Here is a 26,833-nt window from a genome sequence, read left to right as displayed (position 1 = left end):
TTTGAAGCTTGGCTAAAAATTGAACTGTGTTTTGAAAGCCTAGCTGGACTGAGCTGTGTTTTGAGGCTTGGCTAAAATTGAACTGTGTTTTGAAAGCCTAGCTGGACTGAGCTGTGTTTTGAAGCTTGGCTAAAATTGAACGGTGTTTTTGAAAGCCTAACTAGACTGAGCTGTGTTTTTTTTTCTTTTGCCTGCTACTCTCCCCCAGGGGACCGGGAGAGAAAGCAGCGGTTGAAGCCTGCCCGGTGGAGCACTGTTTGTTGTTTTTGGGAGACGCAATTGAGAGAAGGAGGGACGAACCTCCTGTTCAATAAAAAGCTTCATTATTTTTGTTTGTTGTTTTTTTTTTGAGAAAAGGGGGGGGGAGCCCTACCGGAGCGTATTGTATTTCTTTTGGTTTTTGGAAGAGCTGCACCCCAGGAGAAAGGAGGATCCACTTTACAATTAGTTTCCCTGCGGCCCTCCTCTGGTGACTCATGGGAATGCACACAGTTCCTCCTATCCCCACGTTCCCTTTTGGCATGCTGGGAGTTGTAGTTCCTTATTTCTCGTTCTTTCTTGGGGGATGCCTGCCTGTAACGGGGGTATTCTTGCTTAGCCCAGGGTTCCCCTGAGGCGTGCGGGGAGTTGTAGTTTCTTGCTATCCTCTTTTCTTTCTGTTCCCCAGAGCTGCCTACATACTCTTTACATACCCCCCCCCCCCTTAAACTTCTATCCCCCCATTCCTTCTCATTCCCCTCCTCTACCCGGGACAGGGCATCAACATTTCCTAAACATCGCCCGGGGCGATGCTCCACGGAATATTGGAAAGGCTGTAACGCTAAGTACCAGCGCATTAGTCTCCCATTATTATTCTTCATTATATTCAGCCACTTCAAGGGAGCATGGTCCGTTACCAGTTTAAATTTTCTCCCTTCTAAATAGACACTACACTCCTGTACGGCCCATCGTATGGCTAAACACTCCTTTTCTATGGTAGAGTAATGCTCCTCATGAGGCAGGAGCTTCCGGCTTAAATAAAGCACCGGGTGTTCCTCCCCTTCATGCTCCTGGGACAGCACTGCGCCTAACCCCCTCCCCGAAGCATCTGTTTGAAGGACAAAGGGCTTTTCAAAATCAACTGCCTTCAGCACAGGTTCCTGGCACAGGGCCCTCTGCATCTGTTCAAATGCCCTCAACTCCTCCCCTTATGTAAAGAGTATGTAGGCAGCTCTGGGGAACAGAAAGAAAAGAGGATAGCAAGAAACTACAACTCCCCGCACGCCTCAGGGGAACCCTGGGCTAAGCAAGAATACCCCCGTTACAGGCAGGCATCCCCCAAGAAAGAACGAGAAATAAGGAACTACAACTCCCAGCATGCCAAAAGGGAACGTGGGGATAGGAGGAACTGTGTGCATTCCCATGAGTCACCAGAGGAGGGCCGCAGGGAAAGGAGTAAGGCTGATTCTCCAACCTGGTGGAAGCGGTGGTGGAACAAGTGGGTGGAGAAAGAAGGGACTCCAAATAGCTTTAATGAAAGAAAGGGTGAGCAGCTGGGAGAAGGGCGGGGTGAAGAGAATATGGATTGGGCACCTGAGGAGAGAGAGGAGGAGAGTGAGCCTTGCCCGATGGAGTTGACTGAACCAGAGAACACCAGGGAAGAGCCGATGGACTTTTCAGCTCTGGCTCAGCGAAAGCCAAGGAGGTAGCGGGGCCAAGCCGGGTCAAGCGGGAGGAGGTCAGGTAGGAGTATGACTGACCAAGAGGGTGGGACCCTAGGCTTTGAGCCCGCGCAAAGCCATTACAGTGTGTTTTGAAGCTTGGCTAAAATTGAACTGTGTTTTGAAAGCCTAGCTGGACTGAGCTGTGTTTGGAAGCTTGGCTAAAAATTGAACTGTGTTTTGAAAGCCTATCTGGACTGAGCTGTGTTTTGAAGCTTGGCTAAAAATTGAACTGTGTTTTGAAAGCCTAGCTGGACTGAGCTGTGTTTTGAAGCTTGGCTAAAATTGAACGGTGTTTTTGAAAGCCTAACCAGACTGAGCTGTGTTTTTTTTTCTTTTGCCTGCTACTCTCCCCCAGGGGACCGGGAGAGAAAGCAGCGGTTGAAGCCTGCCCGGTGGAGCACTGTTTGTTGTTTTTGGGAGACGCAATTGAGAGAAGGAGGGACGAACCTCCTGTTCAATAAAAAGCTTCATTATTTTTGTTTGTTGTTTTTTTTTTAGAAAAGGGGGGGGAGCCCTACCGGAGCGTATTGTATTTCTTTTTGGTTTTTGGAAGAGCTGCACCCCAGGAGAAAGGAGGATCCACTTTACAGTAGGCGGGATCAACTCACCCATTAAAAGATCCAAAATTCTACAGCAATTACAAAGATATAAAATAGACGTGGCACTGTTACAAGAGACACATTTAAGCCAGGAGGAACACGCTAAGCTGCGCACCTGGTGGGTACAAGAGTGCATAGCCGCAAATGCGCTGGGAAAAAGAGGGGGAGTGGCGATTTTAGTCCACAAAGGAGTGGCGACAGCAGTGAGACCCCTAACGATAGACCCCGGGGGGAGATATGTCATAATAGAGCTTGAAGTAGCAGGACATAAGAGTGTGATCTGCAATGTATACGCACCTAATCAGTATGATAAAAAATTTTATAACTCGATAATAGGACACCTGATGAAATATGCTGGGTCACCTATAATAGTTGGCGAAGACTTTAATACAGTATGGGAACCAACGATAGATAGCACCCAAGGACAGAGGAGGGATGTGGCAGCGTCTAACCAGGGATTAAAAAGACTGGGGAAGATGGTAGATTTGATAGATATATGGAGGATGCTTCACCCCTCAGAGAGAGATTTCACGCATCATTCCCGAGCTCATGCATCACAAGCCAGAATAGATTACTTCCTTATCACTAGAGACCTATTTGGACAGGTTTGGACAACAAACATAGGACCTTACATGATATCGGATCATGCCTGGGTATACATGGAGTGGGAGGTGCCTACTAGAAGTACTAAACAAAGATTCTGGCAGTTCCCCCTGGAACTATTTACAGATAGACAGTTGGGTGAAAAGCTTCAGAAGAGTTGGGAGGAGTATAAGATCGTAAACCAGGAACACGAGACTGACCCTTTACTGTTCTGGGATGCCGCCAAGGCGGTACTTCGAGGCGAAATTATTAGTCATACACATCATGTCCGAAAGGCCTGAAATAGAGAAATAATAAGATTGAGTTCTATGATCTGCAGGGCGAGACAGACATATGGGAAGACAACTCAGCCTGAGCAACGCACTAAGTTATTGGAGTTGCAGGTAGCTCTTAATAAGCTACTGCACAAGCGTGCGACTAAATCGCAGACCTATTATAGATTCCAATTACATAGATATGGTAATAAATCAGGTCGCATGCTGGCCCGCTTGGCTAGGCCTAAGCCACAAAACGGGCGGATACTACAAATGAGAGATAGCCAGGGACAGTTGGTACGGCAGGATGAGAGGATAGGAGAAATCTTTGCCAGATTCTATGAACAATTATATGAAACACCAGTAGATCAAGGTCTTCAGGGCTCTCTTTATCTAGATACAATACAACTCCCAGGCATAACTCAAAGGGAAAGAGATAAGCTGAATAGTCCAATTCAAGAAGAGGAAGTAGATTTGGAAATAATGAGAGGGAAACTGTTGAAGGCCCCAGGACCAGATGGGATGCGCATGGAATTTTATAAACTTATGAGAGAGAACATTACTCCCACGCTTACTAAGTACTTTAATAAGATAATAGATACAGAGCGCTTGCCGGTAAATCTTTCTAGGGCACAAATTACAGTTATACCAAAACCTGGTAGGGATCCACTGATTCCGGAATCATATCGGCCGATATCACTGTTAAACGTGGAGGTGAAATTGTTAGCAAAAATAATGGCAAATCGGTTAGCGAAAGTGCTGCCAAACCTAATACATGAGACACAAGTAGGGTTTGTAAAAGGGAGGACGTCTGCTAAGAATCTAAGACGAATCCTAGGGGCATTAGAGATGAGAAAAAGAAATAACACACCAGCGCTACTTATCAGCTTTGACGCAGAAAAAGCGTTTGATAGAGTGCATTGGGACTTTCCCTTCGCCACGTTAGAAGGATATGGGATCACGGGACGTTTTACATCAGCAATTAAAGCTCTATATCACGCACCGAGGGCCACAATACGGGTCAATGGGTTGGAGACAGAGTCTTTCCCGATAAGGCGAGGTACCAGACAGGGGTGCCCATTATCTCCTCTACTCTTTGTACTGACATTGGATCCCTTGATCCGTACCATCATAGAAAATCCTTTGATAAAAGGGATGCCCATTGGCAAATATCAATTTAAGGTAGCAGCTTTTGCAGACGACCTACTAGTAATGATTACTGAGCCGCAGAACTCCCTTTCTAATTTAATGGAAACGTTTGAGGAATATGGAGACTATGCAGGTTTTAGATTGAACCTCCTAAAATCGGAGGCATTAGCCTCCTCAGAAGAAGTAAGGCAGGGATGGAGACAGGAATTTCCCCTGAGTTGGGCGAAGGATTCATTCAAATATCTAGGGATTAGACTGACTATGGATACCACGCAGCTATACACGCTTAATATAAATAGCCTATTAACAGACACGAAGAAACATCTTGGTAATTGGGCAGGACTACCCATATCCTTGAGAGGCAGAATAAATTTAATTCGTATGATGATTTTTCCCAAATGGCTCTATGCCATGCAAACTCTGCCTCTCCGTCTTCTGCAGAAAGATTTGAAGAAGGTTAATAGGGCTTTTAGCCAATTTTGCTGGGCAAAGAAAAAGCCCAGATTGCAAATGCACTTCTTGATGGGGGGTTGGCAGAGTGGAGGATTAGGTTTACCTGACCTTCGCAGCTACAATTATGCCTGTTTACTGAGGCATATAGGAGACTGGGTGAATCAGGCAGGTGAATACACCCCATTAGAGATTGAACAAGAATACTTTGCTCCCTACGACCTTTTAACACTACTGCATCAAGAACGGCGAAACCTGCCTATAAGTCTTAAACATTGTATGTTACTACAGCCATTGAGGGAGACATGGAGAGGGTTCGTGAAACTTATGGGGGGAAAGGCCACAGTTACCGGGTTATTATCAATAAGGGGTAATTTGAACTTCGATCCGGGACGAGAGAATGTGGCGTTTCTTAGGTGGGAAGCTCAGGGGATTTCACGGATAGAACACATGCTGGATGGGGAAGGGAAGATGATGGAATTTGAGGTGGTACAAAATAGCTTAGGCACACATTGGGGAGATAGGTTTGCATACGCCCAGATTAAACGTTACATTCTAAGTTTGGACCAACCAGCTTTGCAGATGAAAGTGGAAGAGAAAGCGCGAGATTTTTTCCAAAAGTTGGAGATTACTGGGGCGACAGTGTCGGCTATACACAGGGCATTAACACTAATCTCCACGCCCAAGAATTTTCAGTCCATCAAACAACAGTGGGAAAGGGAATCAGGAGGGAAATTAGAGAATTGGGATGTAAGAGCTACTTTGAAAAGCATTCCTGCCCTTATGGTAGATGAGAGGTTGAGAGAATGTGGATACCGAGGAGATATGAGAGCTTACTTCTCCAGACAACAACTCGCACATATAAACCCCAGAAGTAGTGATAGTTGTGTTAAATGTAATGCTACAGTACATACATTGTATCATGCTTTTTGGGGCTGTGTAAAGATTAGAGCCTTCTGGAGTCGTATCCAGACGTATATGTCCACTATAGCGGGAAGAGTAATAAGAGGATCCTGGGACCACTATATACTAGATACACATTCAGGGTTTCGGATGAAGGATAAGGGGATAAGGACTTGGTGTCGAAAAGTATGTTTAGTGGCCAAGAAAACTATATTACAACATTGGGTCTCCCCGGATTCCCCGTCCTACTGGCAATGGAGGAATCAAATTCATTTGCTAGCCACATGGGAGGCCAGAGAGGCGCGGGGATCCCCTAAGAAGAAAAAGGCCTTTATGCAAATTTGGAATGGGTACATAGATACGTTGAGCCCGCGAGGTCGCAGTCTGCTCTTGAATTTGACATGTTAGCCACAAGATTATATATTTGTACCTATGGTTCTTCTTTTTTGATGTAGTGTGATGATCAAGCTCCCTTGACTAGCCCCTTTTCTTGGGGGGGGGGAGGGGGGAAGGAGGGGAGGGGAAGGGGAGAGACACCAACCAAGCCTATAAGAATCCAGGGCTCGATTGAGAGATTTATGGGGGGATTGGGAGGGAGGAAGGGGGAGAAAAATGTTTAAAAGATTGTTGACGGATGTTATAAATGTTTTGTAAGATTGGAAGCATTTGGGGCGACATGTTGTGGACCCCTGACTATGGTTGTGATAATATGTGTATATTATCAATAAAAAATGTTGAAACATAAAAAAAAAAATCTAAAGATGGACAAAGCAGTGGGACCGGATGGGATCCACCCCAGGATATTGAGGGTGCTCAGAGATGTTCTGGCGGGTCCTCTTAATGATTTGTTTAATAAATCCTTGGAGACGGGACAGGTTCCGTGGGATTGGAGAACGGCGGAGGTGGTCCCTCTTCACAAAAGTGGTGATAGGGAAGAAGCTGGAAACTACAGGCCGGTAAGCCTCACTTCAATTATTGGAAAAGTAATGGAAGCCATGCTCAAGGAAAGGATAGTGAATTTCCTGGAAGCAAATAAGTTGCAAGATCCGAGACAACATGGTTTTACCAAAGGGAAATCGTGTCAAACGAATCTCATTGAATTCTTTGACTGGGTGACGGGAGAATTAAATCAAGGACGTGCTATGGACGTAATCTACTTAGATTTCAGCAAAGCTTTTGACACGGTTCCCCACAGGAGGCTCTTGAATAAACTAGAAGGGCTGAAGATAGGACCCGAAGTGGTGAACTGGATTAGGAACTGGTTGACGGGCAGAAGCCAGAGGGTGGTGGTAAATGGAGTTCGCTCGGAGGAGAGACAGTTGAGTAGTGGAGTGCCTCAGGGATCGGTGCTGGGGCCGATTCTATTCAATATATTTGTAAGTGATATTGCCGAAGGCTGACAAGGTAAAGTTTGCCTTTTTGCGGATGACACTAAGATTTGCAACAGAGTGGACACCCCGGAGGGAGTGGAAAGCATGAAAAAAGATCTGCGGAAGCTAGAAGAATGGTCTAACGTTTGGCAATTAAAATTCAATGCGAAGAAATGCAAAGTGATGCACTTAGGGAGTAGAAATCCAAGGGAGACGTATGTGTTAGGCGGTGAGAGTCTGATACGTACGGACGGGTAGAGGGATCTTGGGGTGATAGTATCTGAGGACCTGAAGGCGACGAAACAGTGTGACAAGGCGGTGGCCGTAACTAGAAGATTGCTAGGCTGTATAGAGAGAGGTGTGACCAGCAGAAGAAAAGAGGTTTTAATACCCCTGTATAAGAAGTTGGTGAGGCCCCACCTGGAGTATTGTGTTCAGTTTTGGAGGCTGTATCTTGTGAAGGATGTGAAAAAAATGGAAGGGGTGCAAAGAAAAGCTACGAGAATGGTATGGGATTTGCGTTACAAGACGTATGAGGAGAGACTTGCTGACCTGAATATGTATACCCTGGAGGAAAGAAGAAACAGGGGTGATATGATACACACATTCAAATATTTGAAAGGTATTAATCTGCAAATGAACCTTTTCCGGAGAGGGGAAGGCGGTAGAATGAGAGGACATGAAATGAGATTGAAGGGGGGCAGACTCAAGAAAAACGTCAGGAAGTATTTTTTCACGGAGAGAGTGGTGGATGCTAGGAATGCCCTCCCGTGGGAGGTGGTGGAGAGGAAAACGGTAACAGAATTCAAACATGCGTGGGATAAACATAAAGGAATCCTTCTCAGAAGGAAGGGATTCCCAGAATCTTAGCCAGCGGTGGGAGGCAGGGCTGGTGGTTGGGAGGTGGGAATAGTGCTGGGCAGACTTATACGGTCTGTGCCAGAGCCGATGGTGGGTGGCGGGGCGGGTGGTTGGGAGGTGGGGATAGTGCTGGGCAGACTTATACGGTCTGTGCCCTGAAAAAGACAGGTACAAATCAAGGTAAGGTATACACAAAAAATGGCACATGTGAGTTTATCTTGTTGGGCAGACTGGGTGGACCGTGCAGGTCTTTTTCTGCCGTCATGTACTATGTTACTATGTTATGAGGTCGGTGGCGTTGACGTCGAGGGAAGCAGCGACATCGAGTCCAAGCTGCTGAACGACCGCATCAAGCTGGGAGCAGCGAGGCATCAATTGGGTCTCCACCCATCTCAAGGCCTACTGCTGTGCAGGCCCCCCAGAACCGACCTTCGTCGGACCCAGCCCCGAGGAGGCGTGAGGATTCCACATCCTCCTCTTCGGTACCGAGGAGTCTCGACGGGCGTCGAGCAAAGGCTAAGAAGCACTGTCATCATTCGCCTTCCATGCACGGTACTGAGAGCTCCAGGGAGCCGAGGGAGTCGGCACCTGAGAAGCATCGGCGCCGGGAGAACCGCTCACCCTCCATACAGGAAGTGCCGATGTGGCGGTCATCTGGCAGCCTGGTACCGGCTCTTGAACCCCTCAGATTCTGCAACCGACTCCTGCACCGGCCTCACAGCCTTTTCCAATGGAAGCTCTCGACAAGCGCATCAGAGCCCTTCTTCCAGAGTTTCTGAAGGGGTTGCTGTGCCAATCTGCTTTGGTGTTAGGGGTGCTTGCACCTTCCGTACCAACTGCGGAAGCAGCATCTGGGCCATCGCCTACGGTGAGATCCCCGTCTTCGGTGCCGCTTGTGGTACCGGCGTCGGCCACCACCTGAGTCGATTCCCCCTCAACTTCGGTGGAGGAAATTTTAAGGGGTTTCGATGTTAGCTTCAGAACTTAGAACAAGAGCAGTGCTGGGCAGACTTCTGTGCCCTTAGAATGGCAAGGACAAATCAAACTCGGGTATAAAGTATCACATACCATGCAAAATCAGTTTATCTTGTTGGGCAGACTGGATGGACCGTACAGGTCTTTATCTGCCATCATTTACTATGTTACTCTGATTGACTCTGTACCTGCTTCAGCTCAGTGGAACTACTTCCATGCACCTATGAGAGCCAAGGTACAACCTTACCCTCGAACTTCAGGGAAGTTTCCTCCTCCGATGTCGAGAGTGGTACTGCATGTGCAAATGTTGGCATCAAAGATCTCTCCGCAGGCATGGATGGAGCCTCAGGAAGAATCTGAGGCTGATCCACAGCTGGTGCAAGCGCTCTTGATGCCTGAGCAAATTTCAACTGCAGCATCTGTATCAGCTCCTCCACGAACATGACTCGGAACCGCTGATCAAAGGCAGGCATCAACAAAGGTGGGTGAGCCGGAAGAAAGGCAGCCTGAAAAGGCGTCAGTGCCAAATCAGAAGTGGGGTCTTAGCTGTCTGGAGACTTGTGCACTGGTACCTCTTCGAAAGAGCTTCTTGCATCGATGAGGACCAATGTTTCTGCTTCTTGGATTTCCCCCAATGTGCAGCATTGCGGTCCTTCAGTGCTTACGAGGACAACATCGAGCCCGTATGTGCCTTCAGAGTCAGGTCCAATGTTGATCGGTCACAGGGCCTACTTTCAGAGCCCCACCCAATGTCGAGTGAGGTTGAGACCTTCTCAATGCCAGTGCAATTCCAGAGACAGATGAAGTCTTAGCAGCCATCAAGGTCGATGTTTCCAGTGCTGATGTACCGGCCTTCAAGGAGCCAAAAACTCTTTCCTGTTAAACCTGCCATGCCCTCTGTATCCTCAACTGCATTTGCAAACAGAAAGAACAAGAATTTAAGGCCAATGGTCAGGCCCAAAAGCACCCGATGCAACAATTTTGCAGATTCATCACAGAAATCACCCAATTACACTGGGCGCACCTTTTGAAGCCAGTGGGATCTTCTTGGACATCAAGAAAAGAATCATGGCCAAATTAACTTCTCAATGGTGAATAGTAAATGGGGGCAGCATTCAAACTGAAGTTGGTGCTCCAGCCTAAAAAGGCCTAGCAACCCACAAAAATGAAAGGAAATTTTAAGAGCCAAAAACACTACAACAGATAAAATGGAAAAGAATAAAATTAGAAGGAAAAAAAATAGCTGATAAAGAAAAAAATACCTACACGGGAAGGCACCATATATCAGAGAAAATCTCGCACTGAAAGGAGAACATGATGATACATCCTCCTGCTCTGCAGAAAAACAAAGACCCAGGGACCCATGATAGCGAATCAGGCAGGAAGGCACTAGCGAATGCCCGGTGAGATTCTACTAAAATGTTCTATAATAATCTCACTAGTCAGTGTCTGACCTGGGCTCCATCAGATGACATCACCCCAGCTGTGAGGATAAAACTAAAATGTTTGTCCTCAGACAAAACGTACTCCAAGATGCTTTCTATGTTTTATCTCATAGAGCTTTTGTTAGAGAACCAGCACCATTCTGATAGCCTTTGAGCTGACTCCACCCTTTTCATATCATTTCCAAACTATGGCCTCTAGAATTGACCACATTATTTTAGATAAGGTCTCAGAAATGACTCATACAGAGCTATTATCACCTCATTATTAACATGTACCCTTTCTAATGTATTTAATACTGGTAATAAAATTAAATATTATAAATCTTACCATCTAAAGATGAAAGGTATCTGCTAACAGTTTCTTTAAAATTCTGTTTGTCACTGTCTCCATGTTTGCACAAATTTAAAGCACCCCAGTTATCTGTGGCAAGAATGGCTGGTAGGAAAATTTTTGATAGCATGTTCTTCGTTCCAATTAAAAGTCCTTCAGTACAGTCCAAAACAGAAAAGAATGTTTCCTATAAAAGTGACAGAACAATATAATCAGTCTAGAAGCTAAAGTATTAATGTACACAAAATGAATTATATAGAAGTCATTCATAATCATTTCTCTAATACAGGACATAAGTTACTGGTACTAGTCCAAGATAAAATACAACAAAAATTTAAGTAAAATTAAAACTGCTTATCAATTAATATAATCATTTTGCTTTACCTTGTCAATTCATTTTTTAATAGTTATCCAATCGGGATAATCAATAGAGAAAGGATTCAAAAGATTTATGCTAACCCCACTAATTATTTTTTTTATTACATACTGTATATTAATTTACGACTTTGTAATTCTCTGTATTGTTACTATGTAAGCCGCATTGAGCCTGCCATGTGTGGGAAAGCGCAGGATACAAATTGCAATAATAAATAAATAAATGCTCCTTTTTAGAATTATGCTCCTAACTTGACCTCTCTGAAAATTTAATAGGGCTGAGTGCATAACTTTATACTCAGACCCCCAGATTCTATACATGGTGCACAAAATTGGACGAGCGATATTTGGGTGCCGATCCAAGATGTGCACCCAACTCAATTAGCTAACTAGTCAATTTGTGCCAATAACTGTGCTAATTGGCACTAATTGGTGCCAATATGGAGTTGTGTGCACATCTTGCTACATGCTATTCTATAATAATGCGAGCCCAACTCCCATCATATGTAACCCAAAAGAGAGCGTGGCCATGGGAGGTGCATGGGTGAAGTTTATCTTGTTGGGCAGACTGGATGGACCGTTCAGGTCTTTATCTGCCGTCATTTACTATGTTACTATGCTATGTGCAGTGTTACAGAATACCAGGATATGTGCTCCAACTGGGTGCCGGAAATTATATCTTGTTTCAGCAGGCCCAAGTTTGGAAACCAAAATCCGAACTCCATGCTATTCAATAATGGATGCTAATTTTGTGAGTGCCCATTATAGAATAGCATTGAGCACCTATTTTTAAGCACCATTTACTGAATCTAGTCCAAATTATCAAAGGAAGGCAATTCTATAAATTGGCACCTCAGTCTAGGTGCCCCAATACCATGCGTTTAGTGCAAATTCTATAATAGCATCTTGGCACCACAGTTTCATTAGAGAATACTAGCATAACGTCGGCATTGGTGAGCCAATGTGAAGGCACATCTTACACCATGACAATAGAGGCATACATAGGCATGCCTAGTTTACAATATTCTATAGTATTCTTGAAGATATGCCCATGGCCTATCTATATTTCACCTACAAGTATACCAAATTGTAGTTAGGTGCTATGGCTCTCAGTCATTACCACATAGAATAGCACACAGGCACCTAAATGTTGATTAACAGTATATAGGAACCTAAATGTTGATTAACAGCACCTTTGATGCACCTAAGTGGTGCCTACCTCTACGTACCACTTCATAAAGTTACCCCTAAATTTAGAAGCATCAACTGTGGATGCCATCAGGGGCAGATTTAGTAAAGAGAAAAAAGTTAGAAGCTTAGCACTCATTTTCTGCACTAGGCTCATAAATCTAGGCAAATGAATAGCAGGGCCTAAATTTGTAAGCATAATTTTTAACCTGTTCAATTTTAGATGAACAATTATGCTCCTAAGTTTGGCAAAAATAGGGCACAAATTTAGGTAAAAGGTTTGACGGGGGTTTTCTCAACAACAAACCTCTAATGTAGCAAATAATTAGAAGCTGTACAGATATGGGCTTACCTTCTACATGGTGATGGTACACTCTAATTGCACTGATTATTCTGTTTTGCCTCCAATGCAATCTTCTTTTCAAAATCTCTCTTTGCCTTCCTTATCAGCGCTTTCATTTGACTTGCCATTCCTTATGCAGTTTCTTATTATTTTCAGTCGAATCCTTCTTCCATTTTCTGAAGGATTTTCTACTAATAGCTTCTTTCACTTCTCTTTTTAACCATGCTAGCAGTTCGTTTGGCCTTCTTTCCTCCTTTTTTAATACATGGAATATGGCTGGTATGGGCTTCCAGAATGGGATTTTTGAACAGCATCCACACCTGATGTAAATTTTTTAACTTCACAGCTGCTCCTCTATGGTTGTTTTTGACCATTCTTCTCATTTTATCACAGTCTCCTTTTTTAAAGTTAAATGCTAACCTATTGGATTTCCTATGTGTACTCACTCCAGAGATTATATCAGGGGACCCTCAAAGGGAGGAATGCTGGCTTCGGCTTAACCCCTGGTAAGCCTTTCCTCGGCTGAGAGGTGTCCAGCTCTACCACCGGCTGCCTTTCAGGTGCTGTGGAGGACTTGCAGCTCATCTGCATATCCTTTACAGCCTTTTCCGGGGTGACTCCCAAGTCCACTCCAATCCACTAAGGGCCTCCGCTCTAGATGCCCAGCGCTCCCACCAGGTGCTGTGGACAGGGCCGTGCTAACCCGGTAAGCGAGGTAAGCATGGCAGGGGGGTGCTTCCCTCTGGGGGGGCGCCGCCGCACCATGCTCACCTCGCTCGCCCTACCACAACATCCCTTTTCTTTTTTTTTCTTTTTAAATTTACCTCCGTGGTGGCGGTTCCGGCAGTGCAGCGTCAGGGAAGGATGTCAGAAGAAGGCGGAACACAGCGAAGGGAAGGCTAGACGTCGGGAGCGCCGCCTCCTTCCCTGACGCTGCCGGAACCGCCACGGAGGTAAATTTAAAAAGAAAAAAAAAAGAAAAGGGATGTTGGAGGGAGAGAAGAGGGTGGGTAGTTGAACAATGGGAGCGGGAGGGCAGGGGAGAAACGACAGCATGGATGCGAAGGGGGGGGGGCATGGATGCGAAGGGGGGGGGGAGAAGAGGGCGGGCCAGGCTGGGACATGGGAGAGAGAGGAGCATGGATGCGAGGGGGGGTCATGGAAGGGAGAGAGGGGAATTGCTGGAAAAGGATGAATGGAGGGGGCAGGGGACAGAGGAGCATGGATGGGCATGGATTGGGAGGGCAGGGCTCAGGGAGAGAGGGGAATTGCTGGAAAGGGATGAATGGAGGGGGCAGGGGACAGAGGAGCATGGATGGGCATGAATTGGGAGGGCAGGGCTCAGGGAGAGAGGGGAATTGCTGGAAAAGGATGAATGGAGGGGGCAGGGGACAGAGGAGCATGGATGGGCATGGATTGGGAGGGCAGGGCTCAGGGAGAGAGGGGAATTGCTGGAAAGGGATGAATGGAGGGGGCAGGGGACAGAGGAGCATGGATGGGTATGGATTGGGAAGGCAGGGCTCAGGGAGAGAGGGGAATTGCTGGATAGGGATGAATGGAGGGGGCAGGTGACAGAGGAGCATGGATGGGCATGGATTGGGAGGGCAGGGCTCAGGGAGAGAGGAGAAATTGCTGGACATAGAGGGGAGGGAAAAGAGATGAAGGAGATGAAATGAGGGAAAAGGAAGAGAGGAGAAAAACTGCACATGGATGAAGAAAATAGGCAGAAGCTGAGGACCAGAAATGAAGAAGAAAGGAGGAAAGGAAAGAAATAAATAGAAAGGAAGCCCTGGAAACGGAGTTAAGAGGACAGATAGCAGCAGAATCAGATACTGGGCCAGCCTGATCAGAAAAAGAAAGTCACCAGACAACAAAGGTAGAAAAAAAATCATTTTATTTTCATTTTAGTGTTTGGAATATGTCCACTTTTAGAATTTACATCTGCTATCTTATTTTGCAATGTATAGCAATTTGTTTCTAAGAATATTGCTGACAATTCCTGTCAGTGTGGCAAGTGGTGAGCGATCATTTTCACGGTGGGGGGGGGGGCGCCGCCGCCAACTGATAGGCTGCAGGGGGGCGCCAGAGACCCTAGGCACGGCCCTGGCTGTGGAGGACTTGCAGCCTTTCTGCATATCCTCACAGCTGTATCTGGGGTGACTCCCAGGTCCACCCCGATCTTCACAGGGCTCTCGCTCCAGGTGCCCAGGGTTTCCAGGTGCTTTTTGGCTAGGATCAGGCGACCCTCAGGGGGAAGAATGCTGGCTTCGGCCTAACCCATGGTAAGCCTTTCCTCGGCTGAGAGGTGCCCAGCTCTACCACCAGCTGCCCTTTCAAGTGCTGTGGAGGACTTGCAGCTCATCTGCATATCCTTTACAGCCTTCTCCGGGGTGACTCCCAGGTCCACTCCGATCCACCCAGGGCCTCCGCTCTAGGTGCCGCGCGCCGGGGCATTTTTCACTTTACATTTATTTTTCTCCCAGTTACTACTTATGGCTCCAGTACACTTTTTCTTCTTGGTACTGTCCCTTCCTAAGCTGTTTCTCCATCTGAAACCACTGTACACTGCAGGAACACGTTACCCACCCTCTGTATTCATCACCTCACCATCTCTTTTTTCCTCTTCCTTTTTCTCAGCTCTCAACCTTCAACATTTCCTTCCTTCCATTCATCCATCTCCTTTCTATCTGAGTCCATCGCGCCGTCATCGCTGTCATCATACATCTCCTACTCTTCTCCGTACTCTCTTGCTCCTTCTCCTGCTCTCCGCTGGGGACATTAATCCCAATCCTGGTCCTCCACATCAGCTCTCATCCTATTTGTGCAGGACACATCGTGATATCTCCAATCTAATTTCTGTTCCTCTCCTCCCCCCCCTTCTTCCCTGCCTTTCTCTTGCACTCTGTGGAATGCCAGCTCTGTCTGTAACAAACTTTCCTACATCCATGACCTCTTTATCTCTCATACTCTCCATCTGCTTGCCCTAACTGAAACATGGCTTTACCCTGAAGACTCTGCTTGAGTCGCGGCCCTATGCCATGGAGGTTATCTTTTCTCCCATACTCCCCATCCGGTTGGCCGCAGAGGTGGTGTCGGGCTACTACTTTCACCCTCTTGTAGATTTCAACCTTTTCTTCCACTTCATTCTCACTGTTTTTGTTCCTTCGAGTCCAATCCATCCGTCTATTTCCTCCTCTGCCTCTCCGAGTAGCAGTCATTTAACGACCCCCTGATAAGTCCCTTTCTTCTTTTCTCACTGACTTTGATACCTGGCTTTCCTTCTATCTTGAACCTTCATCTCCTTCCCTCATTCTTGGGGATTTTAACATTCATGCTAATGATCCCTCTGACTCTTATGCTTCTCAGTTTCTTGCTTTAACATCCTCTTTCAATCTTCAACTGTGCTCCACTACCCCCACTCACCAGAATGGCCACTGTCTTGATCTTATCCTCTTCTGAAACTGCTCACTCTCCAGCTTCTGTGCCTCAACTCTTCCCCTCTCTGACCATCATCTCATAACTTTCACACTTAAACACCCTCCTCCCCAGTCCCATCCAATCTTAACCAACACATTTAGGAATCTTCAGGCTATTGACCCTTCTACTCTGTCCTCCAGTGTTTCAAATCTCTTCTCTACCACTATGTTATCCAATATGTCAATGAGGCTGTCTTTTCCTGTAATACTATTCTCTCCTCTGCTCTGGATACTCTCGCTCCTCCCACTCCCCATTCTGTAAAACGTACCAAACCCCAGCCTTCGCTGACCTCTAGAATCCGCTACCTACGTTCCTTTGCCCACTCTGCCGAACGCCTTTGGCTGAAATCCCGTGCTCATGCTGACTTCATACATTTCAAATTCTTGCTGACCTCCTTCCAGTCTGCTCTTTTACTTGCCAAACAGGACTATTACATCCAGTAGACAAATTCTCTTGGCTCAAACCCTCGACATCTCTTTGCCACACTGAACTCTCCTCAAAGTGCCTTCACCTCCAACCCCCCTTCACTTTCCCCCCCAGACTCTGGCTGAGTTCTTTCATGATAAGGTTCACAAGATTAAACTTGAACTCTCAACCAGGTCACCTCCACCTCTCCTTCCCTTAGTCCATTCTCTAGACCCTCCAACCCCTGCTTCCTTTTCTGAAATCACTGAAGAGGAAACTATACATCTTATTTCATCCTCGAAACTAACTGTTCCTGATGCCTTCAAACATGCCGTAGTCACACCACTCCTTAAAAAACCTTCATTGGACCCTACCTGTCCTTCCAACTATTGCCCCATCTCTTTCCTCCCTTTCCTATCCAAGATACTTGAACGTGCTGTTTGTCACGGTTGTGCCCGTGTTTCGTGCTCTCCTTCCTCTCACCAATCTGGTGGCCAGACCTGGTGGTTGCAATGGACTGTCTGGTTACTGTCACCCGTTCCAGATTTCAGCCCAGTCCGGTCCAGCTCTTCCGGGCTGCCAGACTTGCTTGCTTTGTTTTGACCTTCACAGCACCCATATTTACATGGTGATAGCTGCAGATAAGTCTCAGCTGCTGCTAGGCTTATTAGCCATTTGGAACCTCTCTGCCTTTGCCTTTGCATCACCTAAGGCCCTGGTATATTGGTGCTTGTTGCACTTCTGCTAGTCCAGTTGTTTGTCTGAGATTCTTGCCTGATTCTAGTAGTCTGTGTGTAGGTTAGCTTAGGTTTTTGCTTGTTTCCTTGCCTTGTTTCTTGTTCATATTTCTGTGTTTGGTTTCTGTTTGTCTGTGTTTCCTGTTCAGGGGCTGCCTGGCAGCTTTCAGTTCTGTCTCTCGTTTGTCAGCGTTTGTTCCCCGTTTCAGTGGCTGCTTGCAGCTCTCAGTTCCTGTCCGTTAGCTTGCCCTTCTCCTGCTTTGTGTAGTTTTGTCTGTCTGTGTGTCCTAGACCAGTTTCCTGCCTTGCTGACCATCCCTTCCCCTCTGACCCCCAGCCCCTGTACAGCCTAGTGGGTATTCTGTTCCTGACCTGTCCAGCAAGTGCTGTCGGCCGCCTAGAGCCAGGGGCTCAACTCCTGGTGAAAGGTGGCCATGTGCAGGTGAAGCCTGTTTGTCAGAGTTCTGCCCTGTCTCTGGTGTAGGGTGGTTTTGCCTGCCGCTGCCGCTCCTCGGCAGTGACCCAAGGGCTCACAAACCCAGTCTCCTACTTTTGGAAAAGCCTAACACTGTTCACCGCCGTTGCCTTGACTTTCTTTCATCTCAAGCTATTCTTGATCCACTTCAATCTGGCTTTCACCCCCTTCATTCAACTGAAACAGTGCTTGCTAAAGTCTCCAATGATCTGTTCCTGGCCAGATCGAAAGGTCACTATTCTATCCTCATCCTTCTCAATCTATCTGCTGCTTTTGACACTGATCACAGCCTACTCCTTGATACGCTGTCCTCACTTGGATTTCAGGGCTCTATTCTTTCCTGGTTTGCTTCTTATCTCTCCCAGCGTATCTTTAGTGTATACTCTAGTGGATCCTCTTCTACTTCTAGCCCACTGTCAGTTGGTGTACCTCAGGGATCTGTCCTGGGACCTCTTCTTTTCTCCATCTATACTTCTTTCCTTAGTACTCTGATCTCATCCCATGGTATTCAGTATTATCATTACGCTGATGACTCCCAGATCTACCTCTCCACAGCAGAAATCTCAGCCGAAATCCAAGCCAAAGTATCACCTGCCTCTCTGACGTTGCTGCCTGGATGTCTCAGCGCCATCTGAAACTAAACATGACCAAGACTGAGCTTCTTATCTTTCCCCCTAAGCCAACATCTCCTCCTCCCCCATTCTCTATTTCTGTGGATAACACTTTCATCCTTCCTCTCTCATCCTTCCTGTCTCATCAGCTCGTAACCTTGGGGTCATCTTCGACTCCTCCCTCTCCTTCTCTGCACTTATTCAGGAGACTGCTAAAACCTGTCGTTTCTTTCTCTCTGAGCACACTACCAGAACCCTCATCCTCACTCTTATCACCTCTCGCTTAGACTATTGCAACTTGCTTCTCACAGGTCTCCCACTTAGCCATCTCTCTCCTCTTCAATCTGTTCAAAATTCTGCTGCACGACTAATATTCTGCCAGGGTCATTATGCTCATATTAGCCCTCTCCTCAAGTCATTTCACTGGCTTCCTATCCGTTTCCGCATACAGTTCAAACTCCTCTTATTGACCTATACATGCATTCACTCTGCAGCTCCTCAGTACCTCTCCACTCTCATCTCTCCCTACATTCCTCCCAGGGAACTCAGTTCACTGGGTAAATCTCTCTTATCTGCACCCTTCTCCTCCACTGCTAACTCTAGACTCCGTTCCTTTTATCTTGCTGCACCACATGCCTGGAATAGACTTCCTGAGCTGGTACGTCAAGCTCCATCTCTGGCCGTCTTCAAATCTAAGCTAAAAGCCCACCTTTTTGATGCTGCTTTTACTCCTAACCCTTATTCACTTGTTCAGAACCCTTATTTTATCATCCTCACTTTAATATTCCCTTATCTCGTTTGTCCTGTTTGTCTGACATGGTAAAATTATGTATCATACCTGATAATTTTCTTTCCATTAATCATAGCTGATCAATCCATAGACTAGTGGGTTGTGTCCATCTACCAGCAGGTGGAGATAGAGAGCAATCCTTTTGCCTCCCTATATGTGGTCATGTGCTGCCGGAAACTCCTCAGTATGTCGATATCCAAGCTCCATCCGCAGGACTCAGCACTTAGAGAATTACACCCACAAAGGGACACTCTGCCCAGCTCACCACCGCCGAAACGGGGGAGGGGAAATAACCCAGCTCATCCCCACAAAAGTGGGGGAGGGGAATCCGTCCAGCTCATCCCCGCGGAGCGGGGGAGGGACACAACCCCGCCGATGCGGGGGGATCTGGCTTAACCTGCAACCGCAACCGCGGGAGGAGCTGACTGACCCTAACACCGCCGAAGCGGGAGGGGTACAAAGCTGCCCTACAGCCGCACGAAGCGGGAGGGAGCGCCGGCAGAATTTATGTCTCAATCCAGCCCCGTAAAACGGAGGGGAGAGGAATGCAGCAGCTCACTGTAACACAAACCAGTCTTAACTCTTAAAGAATCCAATTGAAAAAACCCGAACACGAAGTCCTCCTGAACAGGAACTGAAGACTAAACTTGAACCTGAAATGCAACCAGAATATAAACAATACAGATATCTGGGAGGGGCTATGGATTGATCAGCTATGATTAATGGAAAGAAAATTATCAGGTATGATACATAATTTTACCTTCCATATCATCATGCTGATCAATCCATAGACTGGTGGGATGTACCGAAGCAGTACTCACCCAGAGCGGGACATTGAAATCCCTGACCGCAACACTGAAGCTCCAAATCGGGCCTCCGCCCGAGCAGCCACAGCCAAGCGGTAATGCCTGGAGAAGGTATGGGCCGATGCCCAAGTTGCCGCCTTGCAAATCTCTTCCAAGGAGACGGACCCAGCCTCTGCCATCGAGGCCGCCTGAGTTCTAGTGGAGTGAGCCTTCAGCTGGATAGGCGGCACCTTCCCCGCGGCCACATAAGCCGCTGCAATGGCTTCCTTGACCCATCTTGCCACTGTAGACTTAGCAGAATGCAGACCCTTACGAGGACCTGCAAACAGGACAAACAGATGATCCGACTTCCGGAAATCATTGGTCACTTCCAAGTATCTGATGATGACTCGACTCACATCCAGATATTTGAGAGCAGAGTACTCCTCTGGGTAGTCCTCCCTACGAAAGGACGGTAGACAGAGCTGCTGATTCACATGGAAGCGAGAAACAATCTTGAGCAGGAAGGAAGGCACTGTGTGAATAGACACTCCTGCCTCAGTGAACTGCAGAAAAGGCTCTCGACATGAGCGCCTGGAGCTCGGAAACTCTTCTGGCTGAAGTGATAGCCACCAAAAAGACTGCTTTCAACGTCAGGTCTTTCAGAGATGCCCTCGACAAAGGTTCAAAAGGCGGCTTCTGCAAGGCTCTTAGCACCAGGTTGAGATTCCACGCAGGCACCACTGAGTGCAGAGAAGGGCGCAGGTGATTAACTCCCTTGAGAAAACGCACCACATCTGGCTGCGAAGCCAGGGAAGCACCCTTCAGGCGGCCCCTGAAGCAAGCCAGAGCCGCTACCTGGACTTTAAGGGAACTGAGTGACAGGCCTTTCTCCAGACCTTCTTGCAGGAACGCCAACACTGAAGAAATTGGAGCAGTGAAGGGAGAAAGTGAGCCTGCTTCACAACACGCTGCAAAGGTACGCCAAACCCTGGCGTAAGCAGTAGAAATAGAGCGCTTCCTCGCTCTCAGCATAGTGGTGATGACCTTGTCTGAGAAGCCCTTCTTCCTCAGACGCTGCCGCTCAATAGCCAGACCGTAAGACCAAAGGGGGAGGGATCCTCCATCACCACGGGACTCTGATGCAACAGGCCCTGCTCCACTGGCAGTCGCAGAGGGTCGTCCAATGAGAGCCTGATCGTCCGCATACCAGGGACGTCTGGGCCAGTCCGGACCCACCAGGATTATCCAGCCCGGATGCTTTGCCACCCTGTCTAGTACCCTGCCCAACATGGGCCAGGGCGGGAACACATAGAGAAGCTCTTGTGTCGGCCACTGTTGGAGAAGAGCATCTACTCCCAGGGATCGAGGGTCCCGTCCTCTGCTGAAAAAGCGCGGCACTTGGCAATTGGCCGATGACGCCATCAGATCTAGGCTCGGCTGACCCCAGCGCTTCGTAATGTCCAAGAACGCCTGAGCCGATAACTGCCACTCTCCGGGATCCAAGGTATGGTGACTGAGAAAGTCCGCCTTGACATTCATGACTCCGGCAATGTGGGCCGCTGTCAGCTGTTCCAGGTTCGCTTCCGCCCACTGGCATAGATTCATGGCCTTCTTGGCTAGAGGGGCGCTCTTGGTACCTCCCTGGCAGTTGACATAGGCCACAGCCGTGGCATTGTCCGACAGGACCCGTACTGGCTTCAACGCCAGTACCGGGAGGAACTCCAAAAGTGCCAACCGAATGGCTCTGAGTTCCAGGAGGTTGATAGACCACTTTGCCTCTGCAGGAGACCAGAGCCCCTGTGCTGTTCTTCCCAAGCAGTGGGCTCCCCAGCCCGTCAAAGAGGCGTCTGTCGTGACGACAATCCACTCCGGGGTCACAAGAGCAATTCCTGCAGACAACTTGTCTGTCTTCAGCCACCAGCTCAGCGCCTTGCGCACTGCTGGGTCCAAGGGAAGGCGCACAGCATAATCCTCCGACACTGGAGTCCAGCGCTGCAGCAGAGAGTGTTGTAGTGGTCTCATATGAGCCCTGGCCCAGGGCACTACTTCCATCGTGGCCGTCATAGAGCCCAACAGCTGCACATAGTCCCAAGCCCGAAGAGGAGAGGCTACTAGGAACTGGTCCACCTGAGCCTGAAGCTTGACAATCCGATTCCTCTAGGCAGGAACACTCTGCCCACTTGGGTGTCGAATCGAACTCCCAGATACTCCAGGGACTGAGTCGGGCGCAGCTGGCTTTTCTCCCAGTTGATGATCCACCCCAGGGAGCTCAAAAGAGCAATCACCCGGTCCACAGCTTTGCCGCACTCTGCATAAGAGGGGGCTCGGATCAACCAGTCGTCCAGATAAGGATGGACTTGTACCCCTTCCTTTCGCAGGAAGGCCGCGATGACCACCATTACTTTGGAGAAGGTCCGCGGAGCAGTAGCCAACCCGAACGGGAGGGCTCTGAACTGGAAGTGTCGGCCCAGGACTGCAAAACGCAGAAAGCGTTGATGAGGAGGCCAGATGGGAATATGCAAATATGCTTCCTTGATGTCCAAGGATGCCAGGAACTCCCCTGCCTTCACTGCCGCTATAACAGAGCGGAGAGTCTCCATGCGAAAGTGTCGAACTTTCAAGGCCCGATTGACCCCTTTGAGGTCGAGGATAGGCCGTACAGAACCTCCTTTCTTTGGTACCACAAAGTAAATGGAGTAACGTCCCTTGCCAAGCTGATTTTCTGGCACTGGAACGACCGCACCCAGGCGGATCAGATTGTCCAAAGTCTGCTGCACTGCCACAGCTTTGACCGGAGACTTGCAGGGAGAGAGTACAAACCCGTCTCTTAAGGGTCGGCAGAACTCTAGCTTGTAGTCTTCTCTGATGACTTCCAGCACCCAAGCGTCTGAAGTTACCCTGGTCCACTCGCACAGAAACGAGGACAGGCGTCCTCCAATCTGCACTGGGCCATGGACCAGGGCCCCGTCATTGGGTACGAGACCCTGGGGGAGGACCGGAGGGCGCACCTCCGGGACGGCGGTCTCTGCGAAAGGAATGCTGCTTGGGGGAGTTCCTTTTGAAGGAAGAGGGGGCAGAGGAGCCCGACTTGCCCGGGCGGTACCGACGGGCTTCCTGAAACCGTCCTCTGGAGTTACCGGGGCGAGCACTGGCCCGAGCCCTGACCTCTGGTAACCTCTTGCCCTCAGACGTGCCGAGATCGGTCACAATTTTGTCCAGCTCGACCCCAAAGAGCAGCTTGCCTTTAAAAGGCCACTTAGCCAGGCGGGACATAGAGGCGTGGTCAGCAGACCAATGCTTCAGCCAAAGCCACCGCCGCGCAGAGACTGTCTGAGCCATACCTTTAGCCGAGGCTCTCAAGACATCATACAGTAAGTCTGCCAAATAAGCCAAGCCCGATTCCAGATACGCTGCCCTCATCTACATCAGAGGAGACAGAGTCCTCTAAGGCCTGGAAATCCACCTGAGGGCGTTTACTTCCGGGGGCCTCAACCCCTTTATCGGACAAGGGAGCCGGGGCAGCGTTTTGCATAAGGAAAGCCTGATGCAGCAGCAAAATGAACTCGGGGGAGAAACCCCCCAGACTGTGCACTTCAGCAGCCTGGGCCACAACCCTAGACGCACCCTCAACCAGCGCTCGCAAGAGCGGGGGAGAAACATGCTGAGCATCCAAAATGGCGTCCGGCGCAACACTCCGCGAAGGAGCCGCGCGGGAAGAACGGTGCTTAACTTTGGCCGCTTTTTTGCCGTCGCCCAAATCAAGGGCGGCCATAGAATTAACGTCTCCCACCTCAAGGGTGGCCCAAGAAGAAGCCGTCCGAGCAGAGTGGCCGGCCAAGATGGCGGAGGCGAGCAGCGGGGGATGGGCATTTATGGCGGGAAAAACCGCCGCACCGGAGGAAGAACCGGGACACTGACCGGCCTCCAAACTGACACCCAACAAGGGCGAATTAGACTTTAAGACCCCCGCATCCCCGCTAGAAGCGCACACACGGACCGGGAAGAGATTCTTTGCGCCCTCACCCTCCGACGCCATAGACCACATGGAGACCGATCGGGGAACCCCCTGCCCGCTACAAAAAGGTAAAAATTACCTGCTTCTCGCTCCGAGCTGTAACGAACTGGTGTCCCAGTGAGTAGCTGCAATAAACGTTGAAGTAAACGTTGAAATAAACGCCCTTAAGGACGTCCAAAATGTTTTTTTTTTTTTTTCAACGGAGCCAGCGGGAGGGGGGAGAAAAGGAGGGACCTGGCACTTCCTCTACTTGAAGTAGACATCTCCTTCAGCCCAGAGAAGTGGAATGCTTCGACGAAGCCTATGGGGGGCAGCCATGTTGGCTTCACCTGAGTGTGGTTTGCTCAGATTTCCTCACTATTTAAAGCACTGCCTCCAGGCCTTCATTGCTTCGGCCTCATTTGTTCTGACTTCTAAGGAGTTGCTGTCGGAGTGCTGTTCACCGACTTCCTTCTGTTCCTGTTTTTCCTGTGTACCAGACCTTGGCTAGTTATCTCGGATTTCGCTTGTTTGCTACCTGCCTTGACTCTGGACTGATTTGACTATTTCTTTCCCTGTTGGAGTACTGGTTCTGGACAGTGTCTGTTTCCTGCTATCCTGGTCAGCGGCTGTGTAACCCCGCCGGTTCCTGAAGTCCTGGTGGCCGCCTGCAGCTGGGGGCTCAACTCCCGGTGAACGGTGGTCACTTCCCAGGTGAAGCTAGGGGTTGTCTGGCTGCCTGATCGAGTGCGATGTCACTCTATCTCTGCCGTGCTCAGTCGGGGCACAGGGGCTCACCACCACTGGGTCATAACAGTTAACCTCATACAGCTTGCTCGGGTGGGAACGAATTTGTATATCCAAACAGTAAATAGGTCATTCCACCGAAAAGGCAAAGATAGCCAATTATGGTGATAGTCAGTTAAATTAATGGGCAGTGCCATTGTCTTATTGTAACAGGATTCTCAGCTAGTAAATCAAGAGACAAGAGGCAGCTGGTTCCAAAGGCAAGACAGCTTTTATTGCTAGCAATGTAACAGCACTGAGTTCAATCTCAGGATACTGTTCCCGTGAAATCATCTGACACTCTCATTTATACCTCCCCTATGGGCCTGCGCATTAGGCACTTTATACATCATATTTCAAATGCGCAGTAAACATTTGTAGTTCTTCAAGTACATACACACGTCATAATTCTGAAATGATACTAGCAAAGAAAACGAAACTTATCGCCCTGTTCTAGCACACACACATAATCACACAATGCTTCTTTCACAGGGTTGATAAGGCTCAATGGAGCGTAAGGCTCAGAGATGCAAGGTGGGGGTTGCAACACTCTCAAGCTATCTTCTATTCATGTGGCGTCTACGTGCAGGCTGCTTCATTTCTCAAGCCTTTGGCTGCTAAGTGTTACCAGCTGTTATCTACTGCATCTTGTTAGGCTAAACAGTTCTTTCAGCTACTTTTGCATGTTGGAAGCATGAGCTGACAGTCTGTGGTTAAGGCACAATGCAAGAGAATGTAAAAGTCCAGTTTTTGAAGCTTTTATAATGAAGACAGAGTCCTTTGGTAGATAATCACAGTCCTTTAGGCAGTCCTGATCTGCTTTGGCAGGTCCGATCCTGTGGGCACTCCTACATTATCATAATTAAGCTTAAACACAAGAGTACACTCCAGAACTCTCCATCTCTCACATAAAAGAATTAGATGATTAAGATAAGCAAAGGAGAATGTCATCTGCAAACACAAAACATTTAACATGAACTGTCCCCACACAGACACTTGATATATAAGGGTACTAATAGTTTGGAACTGAGGTTGCAAAAATAAAAGAAACTGCAAAGGGGACAGGGGACAATCTTGGCATATCCCCTTTTGTATATCAAAGCGGATAAAAAATTCCCAGAGAGAACGCTTGAAAGAAGTAGAGCTACTGCAACAAATCCAAGACTTTCTCCGCATCACAGCTCACAAGTATAGTCTATTGTTTAGAATTGCAAAAATTGTTCCCAGGCACCTAATAACCTGTTAACATTATAAACAACAAAAATGTTAAGGGGCTTACATAGCAAGACGTACATGAAGAGACTTGCTGTCCTAAACATGTATACCCTGCATTAAAGGAGAAACAGGGGAGCGAATGATACATACCTGTAGCAGGTGTTCTCCGAGGACAGCAGGCTGATTGTTCTCACGACTGGGTTGACGTCCACGGCAGCCCCCTCCAACCGGAGCAAAAATCTCACGGGAGGTCCCGCACGCAGGGCACGCCCACCGCGTATGCACGGCCATCTTCCCGCCCGTGCGCGACCGTTCCCGCTCAGTTGAATGACAAGCAAAATAACGAGGAAAACACAACTCCAAAGGGGAGGAGGGAGGGTAGGTGAGAACAATCAGCCTGCTGTCCTCGGAGAACACCTGCTACAGGTATGTATCATTCGCTTTCTCCGAGGACAAGCAGGCTGCTTGTTCTCACGACTGGGGTATCCCTAGCTCTCAGGCTCACTCAAAACAAGAACCCAGGTCAATTGAACTTCGCAATGGTGAGGGCGTAACAGAAATTGACCTACGAAGAACAACTAACTGAGAGTGCAGCCTGAACAGAATAAAATCGGGTCCTGGAGGGAGGAGCTGGATTCAAACCCCAAACAGATTCTGCAGCACCGACTGCCCGAACCGACTGTCGCGTCGGGTATCCTGCTGGAGGCAGTAATGTGATGTAAATGTGTGGACAGATGACCACGTCGCAGCCTTGCAAATCTCTTCAATAGTGGCTGACTTCAAGTGGGCCACTGACTCTGCCATGGCTCTAACACTATGAGCCATGACATGACCCTCAAGAGTCAGCCCAGTCTGGGCGTAAGTGAAGGAAATGCAATCTGCTAGCCTATTGGAAATGGTGCGTTTCCCGACAGCGACCCCCTTCTTATTGGGGTCGAAAGAAATAAACAATTGGGCGGACTGTCTGTGGAGCTGTGTCTGCTCCAGATAGAAGGCCAATGCTCGC

The 26,833-nt window shown here is 48.2% G+C and overlaps 1 protein-coding gene across 1 annotated transcript in view; it reads right to left on the bottom strand.

Annotated features, from left to right (window-relative positions):
* The window catches only part of DNAH8 (dynein axonemal heavy chain 8), a 1,267,128-nt gene that overhangs the window by 1,166,721 nt on the left and 73,574 nt on the right, over positions 1-26,833 (bottom strand). Inside the window, 1 exon segment of the mRNA XM_030199255.1 lies at positions 10,641-10,830. Coding sequence (XP_030055115.1) covers positions 10,641-10,830 — 190 coding nt within the window.

The sequence above is a fragment of the Microcaecilia unicolor genome, chromosome 3 (assembly GCF_901765095.1).
Source record: "Microcaecilia unicolor chromosome 3, aMicUni1.1, whole genome shotgun sequence".
Lineage (NCBI taxonomy): Eukaryota > Metazoa > Chordata > Amphibia > Gymnophiona > Siphonopidae > Microcaecilia > Microcaecilia unicolor.
Note: the sequence above shows the minus strand (reverse complement) of the source record. Positions and strands in the feature narration are given on the sequence as shown.